This window comes from Nothoprocta perdicaria, unplaced genomic scaffold (assembly GCF_003342845.1).
Source record: "Nothoprocta perdicaria isolate Ctin4 unplaced genomic scaffold, notPer1 scaffold_29, whole genome shotgun sequence".
NCBI classification, from domain to species: domain Eukaryota; kingdom Metazoa; phylum Chordata; class Aves; order Tinamiformes; family Tinamidae; genus Nothoprocta; species Nothoprocta perdicaria.
This window is the reverse complement of record NW_020455521.1, coordinates 2305522-2325726: the sequence shown is the minus strand read 5'-3', so window position 1 is coordinate 2325726 and position 20205 is coordinate 2305522. Positions and strand designations below refer to the sequence as shown.

General features: G+C 43.1%; 1 protein-coding gene across 1 annotated transcript in view; it reads left to right on the top strand.

The window, feature by feature from the left end:
* Positions 1-18565, top strand: part of LOC112949242 (rap guanine nucleotide exchange factor 6-like) — a 49845-nt gene extending 31280 nt beyond the window's left edge. Inside the window, exons 2-4 of the mRNA XM_026041624.1 lie at positions 1997-2067; positions 6070-6126; positions 18358-18565. Coding sequence (XP_025897409.1) covers positions 1997-2067; positions 6070-6126; positions 18358-18565 — 336 coding nt within the window. The remainder of the gene's footprint in view (positions 1-1996; positions 2068-6069; positions 6127-18357) is intronic.
* Positions 18566-20205: the final 1640 nt, after the last annotated feature.

Below are 20205 nucleotides of genomic sequence, written 5' to 3'. Positions count from 1 at the left end.
GCAGACTTTTCATTGCCATTGAGAGCCCATGTGAAGTTGCAGACAGATGTGTTTTTGCAGAGCTGATTGAAGCCGGGCTGTGTTAGGCACCAAGAGCGAGAGTCTTTACGTTGGGCCCGTGGACACCCTGAAACGCCCTGAGAAATAGCGACACGTGAAGCAAGCTCTTAGTAGCTCCCCGTGCCTCTTTTATTGATAGGCCTTATGGTAGCGGAGTGTTTTATCAGCTACAGCAGTTAAAATTAGCTTTGCTCCTTCTGGCTTCCATGAAGTGCTGGAAAGGACGGGTTATGTTTAAAGGGAAAGGATAAAGTGGGTGCAGAGGAAGTTGTCCCTGAGCTAGTGGTGGCTCCGCCTGCCACCTTGTGGTAGCTCGGATGAAAATATCATGGAAAATAAAAGGGCAGAGAAGCGCGTCAGGCTCCTGGCGCCCGCCTGCCCTGTGGATTGATGCTGGAGCAGCTCTTGGGAGCGCCGCTATCCCAAACGCCGAAGCCAGGGATGGGGGAACTCGGTCACGCCTTGTAAGGGCTTGCTCAGCTCTCCTGCTTAGACCATCAAGAGGAATCGTGTWGCTTTTGAAGGACAAAGTTCTGTTCCCAGGAACTGGGATTCCCTTAGCTGCTGGGGAGAGGTCTAGAAAGCCATCCCTGGAAATTGCGTAGGTCGTGTGCTGGCCTTTGGTGAAAGATCCCTTCTAGCTTCACTGTTTCAAGCTGAGTCTATTAAGGATGGTGCAAATATTTTTGCAGAATTCTTGCATTACAGCATCTTGCTCTTAATTCAAGAATTTGAAAATTTAAAATGGCTATAAAGCATTTATGCTCAATAACAAATATGTTAATCTTTGCTCTTTTTTTAAAAAAAAATAGAGGGTTTTCTGGAGTAAGTGGAAAGTGGKTTTTTTTCTGCCCTAGCCTTCTATATTTTGCAGCTTTGGGAATTTCAGGAAAGGAATGATGCCGGAATTTGCTGCTTAGATTTCACTCCCAAACTTTGAGTGCTAGAGGGAGCTGTTTCCCGCTCTGGAGAGGTGCGGGGCTGCAGTGCTCCATGAGGAGCCGCGTGTCCCATATAGCTGATACAAGGTGCCCAGGGCCTGATATAGCTGATGTAAGGTGCCCGGCGCCCACCGTTGCACCTGCAGAGTAGGTCAGTGTCCTTGATGACTCTCCAGTGAGCCCTTTTGTCGCCCGTGGACCCGGTGCCGCTCGAGAGCAGCCCCAGCGCCAGCCCAGTGCCTGGACAGGCTGGTTGAAGGTAGCGCCTTCCAGCAGGCTCTTCCCTGTAACCCTGGCGCTGGGCACCCTGCACACCTGCCCCAGTCCTGGGGGCGTTTTGTGTCTTTGCGTGCKTGTCGCTTTCTGAGCAGGGTGCCTGAGGTCCCCAGCAATTGTCTGGGTGGGGTTGTCATCATGACTTCTACACTTTGCCGCGTAACTGGGATTGTGTTTGTTTTTCTTATTGTTATTGTAGTCATTTCCTGCTTGTGGGAAGCATTTTTATTTGTCATTTGAATGTATATTTTGTAATTTAGCTACTCTGTTTGCAGAGGATATAATTTTGGATTTTTTTCTTTTCTTTTTCTTTTTTTTTTTTTTTTCGTGGGAATTTTATCAGATTTCTTTTCCCCTGAACATACACAGATGACTTCCCACGAGCTTGCTTGGCAAAATAAATGGAGTTTGAAGTATGTTGGCGCTGGGGAGCAGGACTGTAGCGGCTGCATAGTGCTGGAGTTCTGCACCCATCTTGGTTACTGAACCCGAGGAAAGACAGCCCAAGTCTAAAGGTTTTCTGTATTGGTATTTTATGGCATGGATAGCATCGTTCTTGCCCCTATAGAATATAATCCAAGATTTTCATCTTGTATTTAACTCTTGTAAATGTGTGATTTCAAACGTTCGTGTTGTATTGTACTAGGAGAACGTAAGCAGCATATTAACAACTTGCAGCAATTTCAGGATTCTAATAAGTATTTTCTGTTTATTTGTAGGATTTGGAGATTGTCTATTCTTACCTACATGGAATGGAAGCCCTGTCTAACCTGAGAGAACACCAGCTAAGGTACGATGCTTCATCAAAACATTGCTGATTCTGTGGGGACAAAATGTGGCCGTGGTTGTGTGGAAACCTGCATCTCCTACAGACATGACAGCCTTACAGATTTTATTTATTTATTTATGTTTATGATATGTGGGAGTAGTGTTTTAATCATCTGTTCATCACTTGCATGTTGACCTTTCCATCAAAAAGGCCAAGTTGGCTGCAAACATTTTTCATTATACCTAATATTTAATTAAGTGATAATTCCRTGGTATGAAATAATTCATAACTTCTATTACAGACTTCTGACAGGARGCTTTAGCTTTCGAAGGATGAAGAGTCATCAAGGTTGAATACAAGGAAGATTTCTGTAGTGTTTCTATAAAATATTTTGGGATGATTATAATCTTGTTTATAGTTCAAACTTCTTGGTATAGGACTGTTTCTATCCTAAGCACATATTTAAACCTGAACTCATTTACCAAGGCCCAGTGGGCAAGGATTTTTCTCCTCCTTGTGAGAGGGGAAGGTCAGAGCCAGGTCCCCTGGCTGCCCCACTCCTCCCCTCTCCCATGGAAAAGGCCATTTTTTACGTATCTCCATTTCTGAATTTTCTGTTCCTTGGGTGTCTGGACAACTAAACAGCTCATGTTAGAGGCAAGCACTGTATTTTAGACTAATTTCTGACAAACCCTCTTCTGTGGCTATTCCTCTGTTAAGTGTTTTCATACTGAGGAAGGTTTGAATAGAGACAAGCAATTGTAACAGAAAGATCCAGYAGTCTTGAGGGTCTTGTGGGGAGCGCTATGAAGAAGTAAAGGGGCTAATTTTCTGCCTGAAATGGGGAGGATGGAGTTGGGCATAGGACAAGTACAATTTGTTTTGACAAAGCAAATTACCAAAAGCTGCTACCAAAATTCAGAATTCTCCAGCTGCTGCAGGAGCAGTTTTTGCACATCTTTTCATCACTTCTCTGTCCAAGTGATACATAATTCATGGCATAATCTTCAGTTTAAGTTGATTAGAAAGTTATTTAGCAGACTTTAATGCCCAATGACAGCTGAAATAGAGAGACTTCACAGCAAAGGTGGTGGGTGAAGATGTGGTCCTGACAGACAGCAGACATAYGATAAAATTATTAGGAAGCTAAAATGAGTTAAAATGACTATAAGGATGTTAAGGATGTTGCTCCACCCCACCCCCCCGTCTGTAAAATACAATTTCTACCAGGAATAACTTTTTAGCTGTCAAAAAAAGAAGTGGTGATTTGAAGTTGTATGCCTTAACACTGGTTTAAGCCATGATGTTTCCGTGGCTTAAAATTCAAGGAAAGAAATTCAAGTAAAAGCCTGTGAACTTTCTCTGTTTTCAAGATGTGCCCATGTTTGGTTTCAAGGCACTGTTGCAGTCACCCTCACACAAACACCTGACCACCAGAAATCTCACGTTTGTAGTGATAGGAGGCCAGTGTGGGGCTGGGCGATGCAAGAGGCAAGTCTCGCAAGGAAATGGGCTTAATTGCTGTAGTTTTGGGTCCTGGGGCTTGCCAGGGTTTGCCACGAAATTAATGCCGAAGACTGAAAGAGCTGACTAGCTGGCTGGGACTTGAAAAGTGCTGCCTAAGGTTAGACTTGCTCTTAAAGTGAGAGAGTGACTCTTGCTTTGTCATTCACAAGCCGCTATTTGGCAATTTTGAAAAAATAAGATTTTTTTCCCCCTCTCTCTTCTGGAAGTGCTTGAGACATATTTTGCAATGTGACTGTTGACTTAAGAACCGCTTAATTACGTCTGCTTTGGAAGGAGGCCACGGTTAATACCCTGCTAGTGTTTTCTCTTACCCTCTCATATGCAAGACTTTTACTACATCCAGCTCTGCCTGGCTGGAATGGAAGCGACTTTTAACTTGCTAGCAAGGATCAAAGTTTGCCCATATGGTTGCGCGCTCTGTTGATCTGTGGTTTCTGGCTTCCTGTCCAGAATGAGATTCTTGCTGAGGAATGTGTGGAACTCGTGCAGCTCTCCCASCACAGTGAATTCCTCGAAGAGAGCTTCTGTTTACAGCACCATACATGGGAAATGCTGCATTCCCTTTGCAACTGTGGGAGAAAGTTTTCGTAGAGTTATTCAGGATACAGCATTTCTTGTGGCAGCGAGATGCCAAAAACCCCTCTGGGATGCATTAGAAACAGTGTGTTAAATATAGCCCTTATTAGTGAACAACTGCTGCTGATATAATCTTGAATTTATTACATTTCATAGTAYCATAGAGTCATTATGGTTGGAAAAGACCTTTAAGATTGTCAAGTCCGACTGAACTCCTCGTCACGGTGTCTGCTAAACCTTGTCCCTAGGGTCTGCTTTAGGATCTCTTCTGGATTTGTTTAGGATCTCTTGGACAAAGATCATATTCTAGTGAAAAATAAACACTTGAACAGGCCAAAGCTGATGATGTTTTCTAAGCATTTAAAGAAGTAATAGAGTTTCTACTGTTCAGTAAGTTTAAGTTGCAGTTTAATATAGGATTGAAATACTTGGCTCTCTCCTCCAGGAGAGGCTTTTCCTGCTATTTATTACTCTCCATTCGTATCAAAACACCATGAAACTCTCACGCGGTGCCAGGGTGGAATGGCGAACTTGCTTGATGGAATGAGGAATGCATTTCCTTTGCTCAAACTCACAGGGGAACAAAACTGGCTTGTGAAATAAGTGCTTGTGTTTCCTATAACCCCTACTCCTAGATGGCCTGATGCCCAGAATCTTTTTTCACCAATGGGGTATAGACTATCCCACATGTTCCCTGAATGATATTTTCATTTTTAAAACTCATTTCTAGCAAAGACTTGTGATTTTTAATTTTTTTCTAGTGACTTTGATAGTGTTGTTACCAGTATCCTCATGTCTACACTCAAATTCTCTCCCAGAACAGAGGACTGGGAAGAGAGCGTGAGGATTGTAGGGTTTGCAGTAATACAGTAGCCTTTCCTGGCCTGTAAAGACTCTTGGCAAGACTTGACCCTCTGCTGGTGAACGTTGCCTCAAATTGAGGAATTGTGGGGTTCAGAAGGTGGCTTGCTGTKCAGGGTAGCAAAACGTCCTTTAGTTGGTGAAGGTTTTATATGGAAGTGGCCCATCAGGAAAGTGCTCAGAAATGGCTGCCTCGGTGCTGGATGGGGAAGGGAAGGCCGTGATAACAGAGCTGATTCCTGAGCAAGCAGATGAGCAGCTCCGAATTTTGTGTCAGCGGGCAGGGGTGGGTTGTCCGTAGGCCCCCGCTGCTCAGAGCCGGCGTGTTGTTCCCTGCAGGACCGAGCCAGCCTGCAGCCCCATTCCAGGGCGGGCGTGAAGGCAGTTCCCGAGGAGCTCCCGGCGTGGGCCAGGGAGCGGCAGGGCCCGGTCCTTAGCGTCCCCAGCAGGCTCCGAGCGGCTGCTTGAGGCCCCAGGTCAGCTCTGCTCCTTAGCACAGCCCTTTGCTTCCTTCCTGACACCTCTGGAGCCGGCCCCGGCCGCCAACACCTTGGGGCTCTCATGAGAAGCCCTGCAAGGAGTCGGGGCTTCTTCCCCAGCTTCACGTGCAGCTCCTCGCTTCAGTCCCTGCAACAGCATCCCCTGTTTTATCTATTGGGCCTGAYGTGGCAAGGGGAGTATTGCTTATATCATGTGTCTCTGATCAGTGTTGCATGTTGTAAGCTTGCATCCAGTTCTAGAATTGTGAATTGTTCCATAATAAAGCAACTTGTTTTACCAGACCGCTATAAAAAATGAGATCAATATCCTTTTACTCTTTTTATAGATTGCTTTTTTTAATGGAAGTAATTACATCCAAGCGCCTAAATCAGATCTCCTACAGGATAAGCTAATAACTATAATACTCAGGCTTAACAGTTTTTTTCCTTAAATTAAGAATCAGCTTAGCTTTAAATTGATGGTAGTTTGTGTGAATGCTGGAGGCAAATGTGAAAATGATGACTAACTTGACAATGAGATGAATCATGATTAAAAATGACTTCTTTCCTTCTCTTTCAGACTCATGTGTGAAACTGTTAGATACGAAAGACACGAAGCAAATGAAGTTCTGTACTAGTAAGTGTTTCTTCTTCCTTTCATATAGTGTTAACAGAATTAATTCATCCTGAAAAGTGTCAGAGTCGCTGGATAGAGTGAAAGGGGCCACTGCCAACTCCCTTGCCCAGTGCACAGTCTGTGAACACAAATGAATGGCTTCATTTTCATAATCCAGCTGTGGAGAAATTCASTGGTGTCAGCATGCGAGCTAACAGCCCCCCTTGCTTGGCCAAGGACCTTGGATCCATTTTGGCCAGTTTTTATGAGCTTACACAGAGCTGACGATGTGGGATGTCTTCTCCTTGCAGTAAGTTGTTGTTTGGTCGTGCATCAGTTTAGTCAGAGTAGTAGCGACCAGCTTCTTGTGCCAAAGCTGACAAATCTAACATGGCTTGTAATTACCAGGGACGTGATCTGGTGTCATTTCAGATTTGCAGCAGAAAACTGAGGACTGCAGGTTTTTTGTTTGTGCAAACTGCTTGCTGAAACAAAACACTTGCCAGGTTTTTCCCCTTACTGCAGCTAAGCTGTGCTCTAAAGGCACTTTTTTTCTGGATTGTTTGATATCATCTGTGYGTTTAGAATCACCATATGCACAGATAATTGGGGTGTGTGGCATCTTTTATATGGGAGCAGTGCTTTGTGCTGCCCTGTAACCGTTGTGCAAGGTTAGTCTGCTGTCGATGGAAGCGCCTTAGCTGCTGGGTCTGCGTGGGACGTGCACGAAGGCAGAAGGCAGGTGGGGGATTGGGAGCCYCTGCAGAGCCTCCGTGCTCCTGCTCCCATCTGTGACCTCCAGTAACCACCACACYGAGGGCTTGTCCTTTTGTAGGCAGCTGCTTTTTGCATCTGTCATGTAGATTTTTTTTTTTTGCCTTTTTTTTTGTTCAATCTCATATCTCCTCCTAACTGTTGGTTAAAATTTGCATTATATGGTGACCGACTGACAACTGCTATTTGTGCACATGCTCAAGACAGACGAAAGTCACCTGGACATGCATGTCTGAGAGAATTTGCTGCGCAAACAGGAAATTGTGAAATCGGGGTTGACCCGAAGTGCTTCTCACCATTCTTTTTCAGTGATTGCCTTTGTCACCCCTTTCACGCGACTTCAGCTTCACCTCCCTTGTTTGTCTGTCCTTCCTATTTACTCACTTCTTGACGTTTTTTTTTCCCCCATTCAGTAGATTCGTTAGGTGGTTTGGCAGTGTCTGGGTATAGATGCTAAAGCAAATTGTGCTTTCCCTTCTATTTCACATCTGTGATTCAATGATTAATAGGATAAACCTGAAAACTAACACCTATACTATTATATTCTTTTAAAGGAGTATTTTAAAGTTGGCCATAAATTAGATCTGAGTTTTAGCTTTTTATATATATATATATATATATATATATATATAAAATTGGTAAATGAGATCCATATGGTGAGAAAATCCCGCATAATCTGCGGTCTAATTTCAGTAACCTTTCTAATATTTTTTTAGACTTGGGAGGATCATCTTTTTTTTTTTAATTTCATAAATTCAGCATACATCAGCACACAAATTCAGCATAAATCCTAATTTCATAACTGTACACTTTTTGAAAATCACTTTGAGATAAGTGATATACAATAGAGTTGATAAAATCAGTTTGCTTAGTTTTAAGCTATAGGAAATAATCTTGAATTTTGAGCATGAAGGTTTTAAAAAAGCATTATGCCAAGTYGCATGAGAGGTGATGTGAGCTGCACTGAAATTTGGAAACCAGTGCTTCCAAATCTCCTGCCTTCCTTACAAAAAAGTCCCTTAAAACATTTGCCACTGTTGGAGCTGTTAAAAATTGCCCTTCGTGTGTGTAGCACCTTCGCAAGGTGCCCACTCCATGACTCCGTGTGGACAAGCTAAGTTCTTACGTTCCTGCTTGTTAATTGGAGAAGTAGCACGATTGCTCTGTTCGCTTGATCAGAGTTGGCTCGTTGTGAAAATTTTGTTGCTGCCACCTTGCTGCATGGTAGTTCTAAAAAGGGGCATTTCCATTACTTGTAGGTAATGCTGAAAATAGCTGTCTACCTTCTATATAAATACTCTTTTATAAGTTTGTGTCCTCCCTTTAATAATAATAATAGTAGAGATGTCCATAATGCTATGTAAATGTTTTTTAGTGGTCAAGGGAGTAAAATGTTGTTCAAAATAAGCTTATCTCATCTGCATTTCCTGTCAGCGAGTGTACGTGGTAGTGACAAATTCTCAAAGCCTACGGCCAGCTCCCTGCTTAAGTGGAAACTGGGTTACTCAAAGTGGCAGCTCTGCTCCAGCTATTCTTTATTTGCCAGTCATCTTATTACTTTCATTTGATGTGAAGTTAATGGTAAAAGGGCTTAACATCTTCGAGGCAAAATTTCGGGATGGAGGTTTCCTCGCCACAAATACCTGCTTGTCCTGCCTGCTCTTGAGCACCCGCAGCTGCGTTTTAGGGGATTCATGTCTTTGGTTAGGGGAAGGAAAAAAAAAAACTCTTTAGTTTTATTTTAATAATTTGTCATACTCATGTCAGTTGTGTTACCTTGGGTGTTTTAATGAAATAGAGTGCTTTAAGAAATGTGTACAGTGACGTGTGAGAGAGAGGGGGAGTGCGTATGTATGAGCTACGGATGGGAAAGGGGAAACGTTGCGTGTCAAGCAGTGGGGTTAGTGCAGGGAACGTGCACAGCCGCTGCGGAAAGGAAAACTGGCAGCCTCCTAGATCCTCAGTTCCTGTCGAGGTGGACGGGATGCACTAACAAACAGTCATATTTGCACAGTTAAGGTGTTTTCTTGCCTGCTTGTCCAATGGAGCTCTGTGTGATGGTGTGAACACCATCCGCTTGTGCTGGGATTGTCATGTCTGTGCAGGTGATGCTGCCGGGGGCTGCGTATTTCAGCTGATGGATCCGGCTTTTATCTGTAATAATAAAGCTTAAAAGCACTTGTGGGGATGAGGAGGGAAGGGAGAAGGGGATGGGGAGAAAGCTATAGAAAAGATAAAATTTTGATCACTGTTTTGCATATGTCCTTTTAAGAACTAAATTCTCATGTCTGGTAGCAGGAACATTGAACAGAGCAGCTCYGTCTGGCGCTGGAGTTTGGCTGCTGGCGCGTTCATCAGTGTTACGAGGTGGTGCCTGTGCTCTGTGTGTGCGTGACATGACATGTGATGGCAGTTTGCTGACAAACATGTTCTCTACAGAGACCATTTGTCAAATCTAGATATAAAACTTGAAACCTAAAACATTACCAAAAAGAATTAGCCAGCGTAGTACGAGGGGTGTCGATCTGACATTTCCATAAGTGGTATGTGAGTTATCAGCAAAATTTTCTCTTGTTCTTTACTGCTTTACCTTTAACCAGAACTGCTGGCTCTGACCAGGACGTGCTGCTCTTGGAGGGTTTGGTCTCACTTCTGCACTTACAATCTTTGCTCACTGAATGCACTTGACTTCAGAAAGCTCCAGTAAAATGTCTCTTTCCTGATGCCCTTGGAAACACGAGACATTTTGAAAATATTTTAAAATGCCTGAATGAAGAGTTAACCTGCAGCACATCTATTTGAGGCATCCCTCCATATCAGAATGCTGATTTTTCAGGCGCGCTTCTTCAGGCGACACACATTTATTCTCCTTGTGCACCCAGAGGTTTCTGTGAAAGCCACCCAGCAAAAAAACTGCAGCAGAAGGGCTGTCCTGCCTGTGCCCTGCCAAGCCCTCCCTATAGATGTGTAACGCCTTACGTGCCCTGCCAAGTCCCCCCTATAGATGTGCTGCACCTCCTGTGCCCAAGCAATTGCCCCAGTAGTGCTGGGCTGCTGCCAGTTCTGCACCCCCGGTAAAGCAGGCTCCCTCATTTATATATTTTTTGCAAAAGGACTTTCTAAGCACTGTGTCCATAGGTATCGTTAGAACAAATACTTTCAATTGGCTSCGCATGGACCAACAGTGGATGGGGGCTTCCTAACAGCATCTCCCATCGGTGCTGCCGTGTGTGGGCGCTGGGTGGGTGCTGCCAGGTCTCTGTGCTACACTTTGAGAGTCTGGAGTGGGGGTAAATTAAGACTTCTGAAAGGGCTTTAGTTTGCAGCTTTCTTTGCATAAATGTTTCACTGAAGGTTATCATGTTTTTGTTCTGTTCCTAATTGTGAGAATAAAATCCTTAGTTCTGAGAGAAATTGGAGGGGGTTGAACTTAATAGCGGAATTGTCTAGCCTTAATGACCACAGAATATTTTAGTTTTATGACCATGTTGTTTCACTACTTTTGCCATTGTTTTCCTAATATTTTAGAAGACTAAATTTTTCACATTGAATGTTTCCTTTTTCCCCTCAGGCTAACTGTACAAATTCGATATCAGCACTTCAGTGGCAATAGATCGATTAGCTTCCATATAGGCACCTTTGTATTGTGTATTTATTGATTGCCTGTATAATCAGCTAAGTCATACAGTTTTTACTGACACTGTGCAATAATCTCTGATTTGACTGACCCTTACATGGTACCTCCATTTAATTGACTTTAAAGAAAAAAATCATACAGAAGGATACAAATACATGAAGTACTTTAAAGGAAAAGATGCTTCTGCTTCTTTGTTTTCATATACACCCAGGAATTGTTTCCTGCGATCAAAAGAATTCTCTGTTCTCTGATATATTCTGTGTTTCCATCTCTTGCTCCTAGGAGACGCGATACCAGTCTGTCCATCAATAAAAAATAGCTGTGGACATTAGTTGTAACATGCACTTCAAAATACGTATTTAGTGAAAGGTAGAAGCTCTAATTCTTGAGTGATCAGTTTCATCACTGGACACATTTTGGCTCTTTATTTGGAACAAACGTGAGCATGAAAAGCAAATGTAGATTTAATCATTACAATTGAATAGCGGTTTATTCTGAAGTTCCCACTGATACTGTGGCCTTGGGCAGGATCTTCAGGCAMTGAGGCGTCTACCTGAGAGAAGTGCTAAGCTTAAGGCACGTCTGCCTTCTAAGCCACTTCAGGCCTAATGTCTAATTGTGGCAATAGTTCTTCAATTAGGCAAATGACAAACTACGTCTGGCTTTCAGCATGCAGAAGATAACCAAAATGAGCAGAGGCAGAAAGAGAGATTAGTCCGCTGAAGCAAAATCCTAGGGGAAAAAGGAAGCCTGTAGAGCAATTTATTTCTATTTCCTTGCCAACAATATCCGTTCTGAATTCTTCTGTGTTTACATTTTGAGATTTATTCGGCTTTCAACAGCACTGAGCATGAATTCATGAAAAGTAATCCCCATAGCAGCTACGTCTTGGTTTGTATTACAACTTTTTTTTAAAAAAGATCAAAATAGAGTTACAAATATCGTAGGTATGGGAAGGGTACTAGGTACAGTTTAAAGATAAATCTTAAAGGAAACCTGTACTGTTTGGAATCTTAATGATATATGGAGTTACTAATTTGAAGCAGCTGTCCCACACTCAGGAGAATGTTTTTGCAGTTTTCCTGACTTTCTGTGTGGTGATTTAGAAAATACCAGACCACGTCTGTCAACTGGGAAGCGATCGCTTCAGATGCTGATGTTTGTCTCGCGTCTGATCGTCCGTCCCCGATRCAGCATCTCAGGTCACAGTCCCTGTAGCATCCGGTGCGGCCAGCGCCTTCGCTCTAGTGCTGGCAGGAAAATGACACTTCCGCTGGCGAGCTCGGGATAAGCACTTTGCTCTTGTACAAGGTATATTCGAGCAGTAATTCCGTCAAAGTGATTTCCTTACTCACTCCTGTTAGGCTTTAAGGATGCCTGTGTCCTGCCCAGCCTTGTTGAGAGCTGTTTTGGAGGAGCTGGCTCAGAAGATGGGAAGGTGGCCTGGGCAGCAGGTTTATGTTCAGGCTACACCTTCAAAGCCAGCTGCTGAGCCCTGTGCTGGAGGGAAAGCTTAGCTGGAAGAGATGCTTTGTACAGCTGTAGGCCCTGTCGACATTTAGAAGCAGTAGGTGTGGGGAAAACATTCTGCAAAAAGAGTCATAGTTTGTTGTATGCAGTTCCTCCTCCAACACGGGGYTAGTATGGCACTTTGTCATTGCAAGCTGGGTGAACAAGGGCTTTAACCCAAATTTTAAAATAATACAAATAAGACACATAAGTTTTAAATAGTATATATGTAACTATTTGAGGATCTGGGATTAAAAAGTTGCAGTTTACAGTGGATTAAATAGCTTGCAATATGAAGCATTTGGTGAGAAGACAGCCCAAAGATTTCTTGGGTCTTGGCAATCTGGAGTTTGACTTTGTTCCATTTACTAGTTCAGATCTTTACAAGTGGTTACTGATCTTTTAACTTTGATTAGCTCTGAAACCTCAAGGAGCAGTGATGTGCTAGAAAGCGTGAAGCTTAAATCTTGCACTGCTGTCTGGCCTTACTAGTAGTGATAGCCTTGTGGTATTATCAGACTATTAAATAATTATGTAGTTTCTAAGTACAGCAGTTTGACTGCCAGAAAAAGTTGCTTTTGAAGTTCTAACTTAAGTTTTTAATGTCAGCTTTAACTCAAGTTTTCACGTTGTAAGAAGTCTGCTGTCTGGCTGCAGGTTGTAGTTGTACAAAAAGGACTACGTCAAGGAAGCCGGGGAGGGAAGTGCATAATGGGAAGACATTAAAATCACATCTCTGCATTTCCTTTCCTAATTCCCAAATTTCCATAAATTACAGCTTTGTATATTCTAGGAAGTTAAGTGTAGATTCCTCAGGAAATCCCTTATGTGCAGGAGAGTGATGAAATATAACATCCAAGATTTAAAGTAGGATCATTTAAATTTAGTAAGGCTAACTTACTGAATTAAGGGGAAATTATGAATAAGCTCTGCATATTGATAACTACTCGATATTGACTTTTTGGAGGGTGCTAGTAGATTTAGGTATCCTGAGCACTTCATCAGGAGGCAACTGCATCCATCATAGAAGCTGCAAGAGGAGAATGTTGAGTCTTGGTGACYGAGACCTTTTTCTTGTCTTCATAGAATAAAAAACTTATCTCAGTATTTCAGCTAAAGAGGGTTTTCTTGCTCTTTATACTTATTCAGATTCTTTTCCCTCTTCTTCAGTTTAATGTTTTCTAGTGGATGTAGATTTACGGGCATGAGTCTAAATCTAGTGCATTGACACAAGTGAAGATCGTGGCCTAGCAGTGACCTGAACGTGCCCATAGCCCTCTTGGTTCTGTAGAGCCTGGATGGGAATCTGCATCACCAAGGATTCCCAGAGGTTTTTGTTAGATTTAGTATAGCCAACCACAATGGCTCTCTGTATTAAGTCAATGTTTTTAACAGCCCCTTAAGATGTGGCTTTGGGGTTGAACTTCTTGTGCTTCTCGGTGTCATCTTGCTTTCTCTGACTCTGGAAAGCAGATAGCTGTGCTGTATTGAGTGAGCAATATAACTTAGAGCCCTGAATTTCACCCCCGTGAATACCCAGAGTGACCTGGTGGCTGAGCTGGGTTTGGGGTTATGGGACACGACTGACAGACACCCGCACTGCTCTCAAGTGTTGGAGGCAGTGTATTCCAGTCCTGAAGGGGAGCAGGTAAAAGCATTTCTTGCCTGCAGGGAGCACTTGTGGAGATCTGCTGGAAATCACAGCTGCCAACATCCGTCCCAATTTCCAGTATCTCCTGCACCCTTGCAAGGCACCTTGCACGACTGGGGAGGCCCTTGAAGATGAGCAGATGTGCTGTGTTCCTGGGCATTGCTTCCAGGCTCCTGGTGCCTGACAGCTACAGTTCTGCTGATGGTTATTGCAGTGGACAGCATGGCACCCTTGCAAGAATAACTGTTGGAAAGCTCTTACCTAGGCAGATATGTCTTATCTTTGTAGCATCCACTTGACTGGCAGATGCTGCTGGACCCAGGTGACTCCTCAGTCTCCTTGAGTCAAGTCTTTCTCTAAGGAGGCTTTTAGGGGGCAATCACCCCTGTATGTTCTGCTCCAGCTGGCTCTTGATGAAGTGCTCGTACACATGCAGGTGATACCCTTCCCCAAAACAGGCAGGTGTGTGCTCCCTTACATAAAGAGCCCCTACAAGCATCTTCAAGCCTCTTTTATTTTGATCCCACTGATGGGCAGAATTTTTGGAAGGACAAACAGTTTCTAGACACCTTCGCAGACTGCTAGTGCTATGCAGTATTCTCGCAGCTCAAGTTTCAAGGTTAGGCTTAGGTTTATACTCCAGAATTAATTCTTTTTTTTTTTTTTTTTTTTAATATGTGTGTGTAATATGGGATTGCAAAGAAACCCTTTTAGATGCAACTGCTCTGCTTTGGATGAAATGGTATGTGTGTGAGCCCTTACGTGGCTTGAAAAAGTGCTTTTGTAGTTCAGTAGCTTCTTGTGTCGTTTCTTCCATGGTTCGTTACAGGCACGAAAGTCCGGAGGAATGTGAGATGTACTGTAGCTCAGTGAATGTCAAATGCACTAGAGAATTAATTGAAAACCACCTGATGCCTGAATAGCATTATGAAAAGTCYTCTGTCCTTAAAGGAATTCTACATGGTTTGCATAACAGTGCTGTCTAATGAAAGGAAGAAAAGAAGCTGGCTGCCAAAGTGCCTTTGCTCTTAAAACTTTAATTCTGAACGAATGAAAGTGCAGCAAGCGTTGGGAAGTGTGGGAGTTGAATATGTTTTCATATAAAAGAACTGGATTGAAGTCTTTTGCTGGTGTTATTTTGGAGAGTAGCGTGTGTGTGCTGAGGAAAGGAATGCATCTTCTATGCATGTGGTTTTTAAGATGTATTCTGTGTCCTCTTATTCCTGGGGCAGACTCTTGCTTACTGTGGGCTGTTTCAGGATGAATTTGGGGGAAAGAATGTCTAAATATGTGATTTAACAGAGGTGCAGGTTTATGCTTTTGAGAGCAGTATTTTTTTCTCTAAGGGGCAGGTTTTCTGGAGTTGATCAGCTTGAACTTGGCACTCTGTGTTTACGTCCCACGTTTATGTTTTTTCTAGATGAGCAAGTCGGGTGAGCCCAGAGCAGCTCCATGTGAGAAGCAAAGATGTGAGGAGCGTCTCAGAAGGGCGGCCGCGTGTGTGTCGTTATGTAAATCACAACTGTCTGCTGTCTCAGCTCTGCTGCCAAGTTACTGACTCATTTGCTAGTGACTGCTTAAAGAAGTATAAAATGCACTTCATATTGTCAGGGCAGAGTAGGTTTGCGCTTGGAAGATGCCCAGCGCTCGCTGAAGAGCGTGGTTTGGCTCTTCGGAAAGGCCGGTGGCTCCTCGGGGAGCGATGTTGCCGCTGGGAGCGCCGCGGCAGGAGGCCCCGGCACCGCGACAGCCCTTGGGCCTCCTCTCACGAGGCAGCCCGGCCCGCCCCGCGCTGCGATGCACCTGCGAGAAACATGGCGGCGGCGGGGCTGGCGGCGGCCATTACATGCTGGCTGTGGTGCACACGCGCCCTTGCGATGAGGCCATCGACAGAGCTTGTGCTCTGGGGAGTCTTGGAGCCTCCTTCTCTGGAGGCCTTCCAAACCCGCCTGGATGCCACCCTGTGCCCCGTGCTCTGGGTGTCCCTGCTAGTGCAGGGGGGTTGGACTAGGTGATCTCCGGAGGTCCCTTCCAACCTCAACCATTATGCTATTCTGTGCGATGAAAGGCACAGTGCTTAGCGATGGCTTGTAGGAGCTCTCGGCTGAGCTTATTCTGGTTTATTCTTGAACAGGCTCGCAGGCAGGATCTACTTGATCAAGCTCATGTATCAAACAAGCAGAAAGGCTTACAAAAGAAGCCTGGACACATTAATATAGGTATGGAGCAGCTGTATAGATGCTTCAAATGTTATAAACACCAAGCTAGGGTGGGATGAGTGCTTGTGTTCCTAGGGAAGCACAGTTAGGGTRTGTGCATGCAGAGATCTGCTGTAGAGGAGCACGGACAGAGCTCCAGTTGACAAACATGTCCAATGTTGGTTATATTAGCAGTCATTTCTTCCAGGAATTGTAGGTGCTCATTAGGCAGGCTTCTATAGCGAGCTCCCCCGTGCTTGAATTTTCAGTGAGAAAGGTACTTTGCATAGGAAATCTACTTGCAAAACTTGTGTTCTGCAATAAATTCTTTTCTGAGTTTGGATTAAATTTACATATATCTTGACATAAAAGGAGTTTTGGTGAAGGCGTATAAACTAGGAGGCACCACGTTAACAGCTCATCTCTGAGGGTGAGTACTTGCACACTTAAGTATCATAACCCGAATGCTTGGGTTTGTAATCGAAGCAACATCCCACAGTGTTGGCYATGAGCCATCAGCAAAGTACCCACTCTTATCTCCAAAGTAAGACGTAGGTGGAATGAGCTTTATTTTCAAGCAGAAACAGTGAGGAAGATGAGACAAGCTTAACTATAATTTGTAAGGACAACAATTTCAGTTCAATTCAGAGTRGCATGAAAAAACTATAGCATAAGCCTCTGTACAATTACTGCTGACTTCTTGCAAGGATAGCATGCTAACGTGGATTTTCATATCAGCAAAAGCATAAAAAGCATTAAATTTGGGTGCTGAGTAGAACTTCACATTACTAAATCAATAGTAAGCATGATATGTTGTCTGAAGTGCTTTTTACATTCATTGGTTTGTTCTTCAGGTATTTACTCTCTGTTTACTCCCTTTTTAGAGCATATCTATTTAAAGCTGAAGAACTGCTGGAGTTTGCAGTCCTAAATGATGTATTTGTTTGGCTGGTTTGGTCATAGACCTAATAGAAAGCAAACACAGTCTGCACCATTTGAATCAATTCTTGTKSTCTTGGTCATAGACTGCAGTCTTAATTTCSTCTGTTCATCCTCTGTGTTTCCAATGTCTGTCCTTTCTCTCGTGGTGATATTAAAGTGTGAAATAGAAGTGCTTTTTTYCCTAAATGTGGTGATTTTTTTGTTTACTTTCAGCTGTTTTAGGCCAGCTCTAGCCCTCCCTTGCCCCCTTTCTCTTTCCTGTAGTGCAGGGAGTGCTAAAGAAGTGGTCCTCCTGCTTTGGGAAGGCCCTTGCCTGGCAGGTCCTCTCCAAGCTTTGTTTCATCAACTAAGCAGCGTGCTGCCAACTGCACGAATCCTGCTGAGATTTAACATCGCATTTAAACACTGTGCTGTCATCGTCTGCTACAAGGCGTGGGCTGCACTTGCTTGAAGTTGGAACTAATTGTTGCTAAAGACTTGAGGGGTGTAATTTTAAAAAATGAAGGTGCTACAGATTAATTAAACCATCTGTGTCTCCAAGCGTGTCACCAGGCAGGTGTGCTGGGATAAGGATGCTAGTGCGAGTGGCTGGATTCCAGTCTGCTGTTCCTGAGCTGCTTTGCAAGAAGCAGGAGGAGGGTATTCAAGTCTGAATATCCAGGTCTGTCAGAATAGCACAGGATTCCTGCTGTGGCTGTTTCTGGGAACCTTAAATGGGTTTCTTTCGCTGTCTAAACATTACTTGAAGTTATCGAAGAGGAGAGTTGGAGCCTGTTAAAAGGGTTTCATGGAACTTGTGGAGAAATATTGGAACCTACAGCACAAAAAATGGGGGTCAGATGACAAAGGGATGCAGATGCAGCCTTCATCCACACCCTCGCTGCTCTAAGATGAGGGGAAGGAGAAGAAACTCTCCCTTTAATGGGGGATTTTGTTTCCTCATGCCAGAAAGAAGCAAGAGAGGAGCAGTGAGCAGCAGCAAAGCTGCCTGCAGATCTGATGTAGGCTTGCATCTGTAGATGTATTCAGTGCCTTTTTGCTTTTTTGGGGAAGGTGGAAGAATGCCAAGAGGCATATTCCTGTGCTGAAGCAAGGGAGAGAGGCAGATGTCTGGAGTCAGGAAGGAGCCTTATGTGTGCAGGGGAAGCTGCTACAGTTCTCGGGAAGAGGAAAGTGAAGGATTCAGCAGAAGACAGTGCACTAGTATAGTGTGATTGCCTTTTAACTCATCTCCATCACAATTCATTGGACTTCTGTGTTACTACCGAATAGATAGATCTGTGGTTTGTTTTCTTTGGTTTTTTGAAAGGTGAAGTAAATGTTATGAGGCATTCTAGTAATGCGTGTGGTTTAAGGTGGAAATTAGAATGATTAAAGGTTGGGTTTTTTTCCCATGAAATAATGGAACAGTAGCTTTCTTCCACAGTTTTGGGAGTGTCTGGCTCTTCGTGATGCTTTTCCTACTGGAAGTCTGCTGGTACTACCAGCTGCTTAAATCAAGTGTCTTACCATGTCCTCTCTTTATTTTTTTCTTTTTCCAGCCCTGATGATATTGGAACCTGTTGGTACATCCTGCTGTCTGGTTCAGTCTTCATTAAAGAATCYATGTTTCTTCCAAGGAGCAGGTATGTCAACTGTAAACAGACTGATTTTAATTCTAAAAATTCTGTACRTCCAACTCATGATTTGTGTTTAGAATTGGGAATGCAATCTGGTTTTGCCCAACAAAAGCTAGAAGTATGTGCATAAATATACTTTTCCTGCCTTTGCTAGCTGTTATTCTGCACATTGTTCAAACCTACCCAATGTGGCATGCAAAGACTGTCAATACATTGAAACAAACAATCAAAAACAAAAAAAAAGGCACCTAAGTGGTAATTCCTGTGGTATTCCAACTTTAAATCACAGGATGCACTAGAGTTTAYGGTGATTTTTCTGAGGGTTTACTTACTTGGCATGAGTTTTTAGAGCAAATTTTGCCAAATGTTTAGATGATGCTGCAGTTGCCTGTTCTACTACTTGTTTTTATTGTTTTATTGTTATGCATCATGAAAGTTCATTTGCAATAAAAAGCAATATTTATGTGGAAAATAGATAGGTTTGAGCAGTCCAGGGTGAGAGAATAAAAAAAATCATATAAGTTTTGAGCTATGGAGAAAATGCCAAGATTTTAGACAACAGTGACTGAGCTTGATCGTTTTTAATGGAAGSAGAACAGAGACATTTTAAAATGTTAATAAACATCTTCATTGAGACTAAAGTAAAAGGTCTCTTTGAAGTAAATAGCATGTAACAAAACTTGTGAAAAGCGGAATTAAAGAATGACCCMTCCCCACATGGTATGATGAGAATGAAAGCACTAGAAATTTTCTTAGTTCTGAGTAGGAGGACGCCAACTGAAAGCTAACGCTGGTCAGTACACAAACAGATACCCAAATCTGTCTTTCAGTGGGAGAATGGAGCTGATCTCAGAAYTGCCATACATGACAGATACAGTTCTGGTGTAAGCACAAGTCTTGCAAATTTGAGAGGACAGACACAGTAGGTAAAACATAGTGTATGTGATGTGCCATCAGACAGTACTGCAGATGATGAAGGTGCAAAATTGGTTATTGTAAGAGGCAACGGCAACAACAGGCAGCAGGATCCCTGCTGTTGGCAGATGGAATAAAATTGCCCCATATGTCATCCCTGAAGAGGTGATGCCAGGAAAAACGCTGGCACAGAGTGCTACCTTTAGGTGCCAGCAGAAGGGATATATGATATCTGAATTAATATATGGTGCTTGCATGTAGTCTGAGGCAAGAAGCCCTGGCTGCTTTTTAATTAAAGCAATACTTGTGCCTCAAAAAAGAAAGAAAGAAAGAAAGAGAGAAAGAAAGAAAGAGAGAAAGAAAGAAAGAGAGAAAGAAAGAAAGAGAGAAAGAAAGAAAGAGAGAAAGAGAGAAAGAGAGAAAGAGAGAAAGAGAGAAAGAGAGAAAGAGAGAAAGAGAGAAAGAAAGAAAGAGAGAAAGAGAGAGAGAAAGAGAGAAAGAGAGAAAGAAAGAAAGAGAGAAAGAAAGAGAGAAAGAAAGAAAGAAAGAAAGAGAGATTAGTGAGATTTAAGAAAACAAATAGCTGGTGGTTCTTCCTGTGAGAATGAGGAGGCTTGCGTACATACAAGGTCTGCCTGTGACTATAATCAGAGCCTTCAAGGACTGTACAGAGTAGTGGCTATTGGAAAAATGTGTTAATTCAGTGTGGACAAATTCAGAAGGGATAATTTAGGATGCTGGTGGAGTCCTCAGAAGAGATTTTTACCTCCAGGAATTTCTAGTGTAGAAAAGTATCATTAGATGGTTTTGTAATTGTGGATGCAGTCGAGTAGCTACTAAAGTTGGTATCTTGGA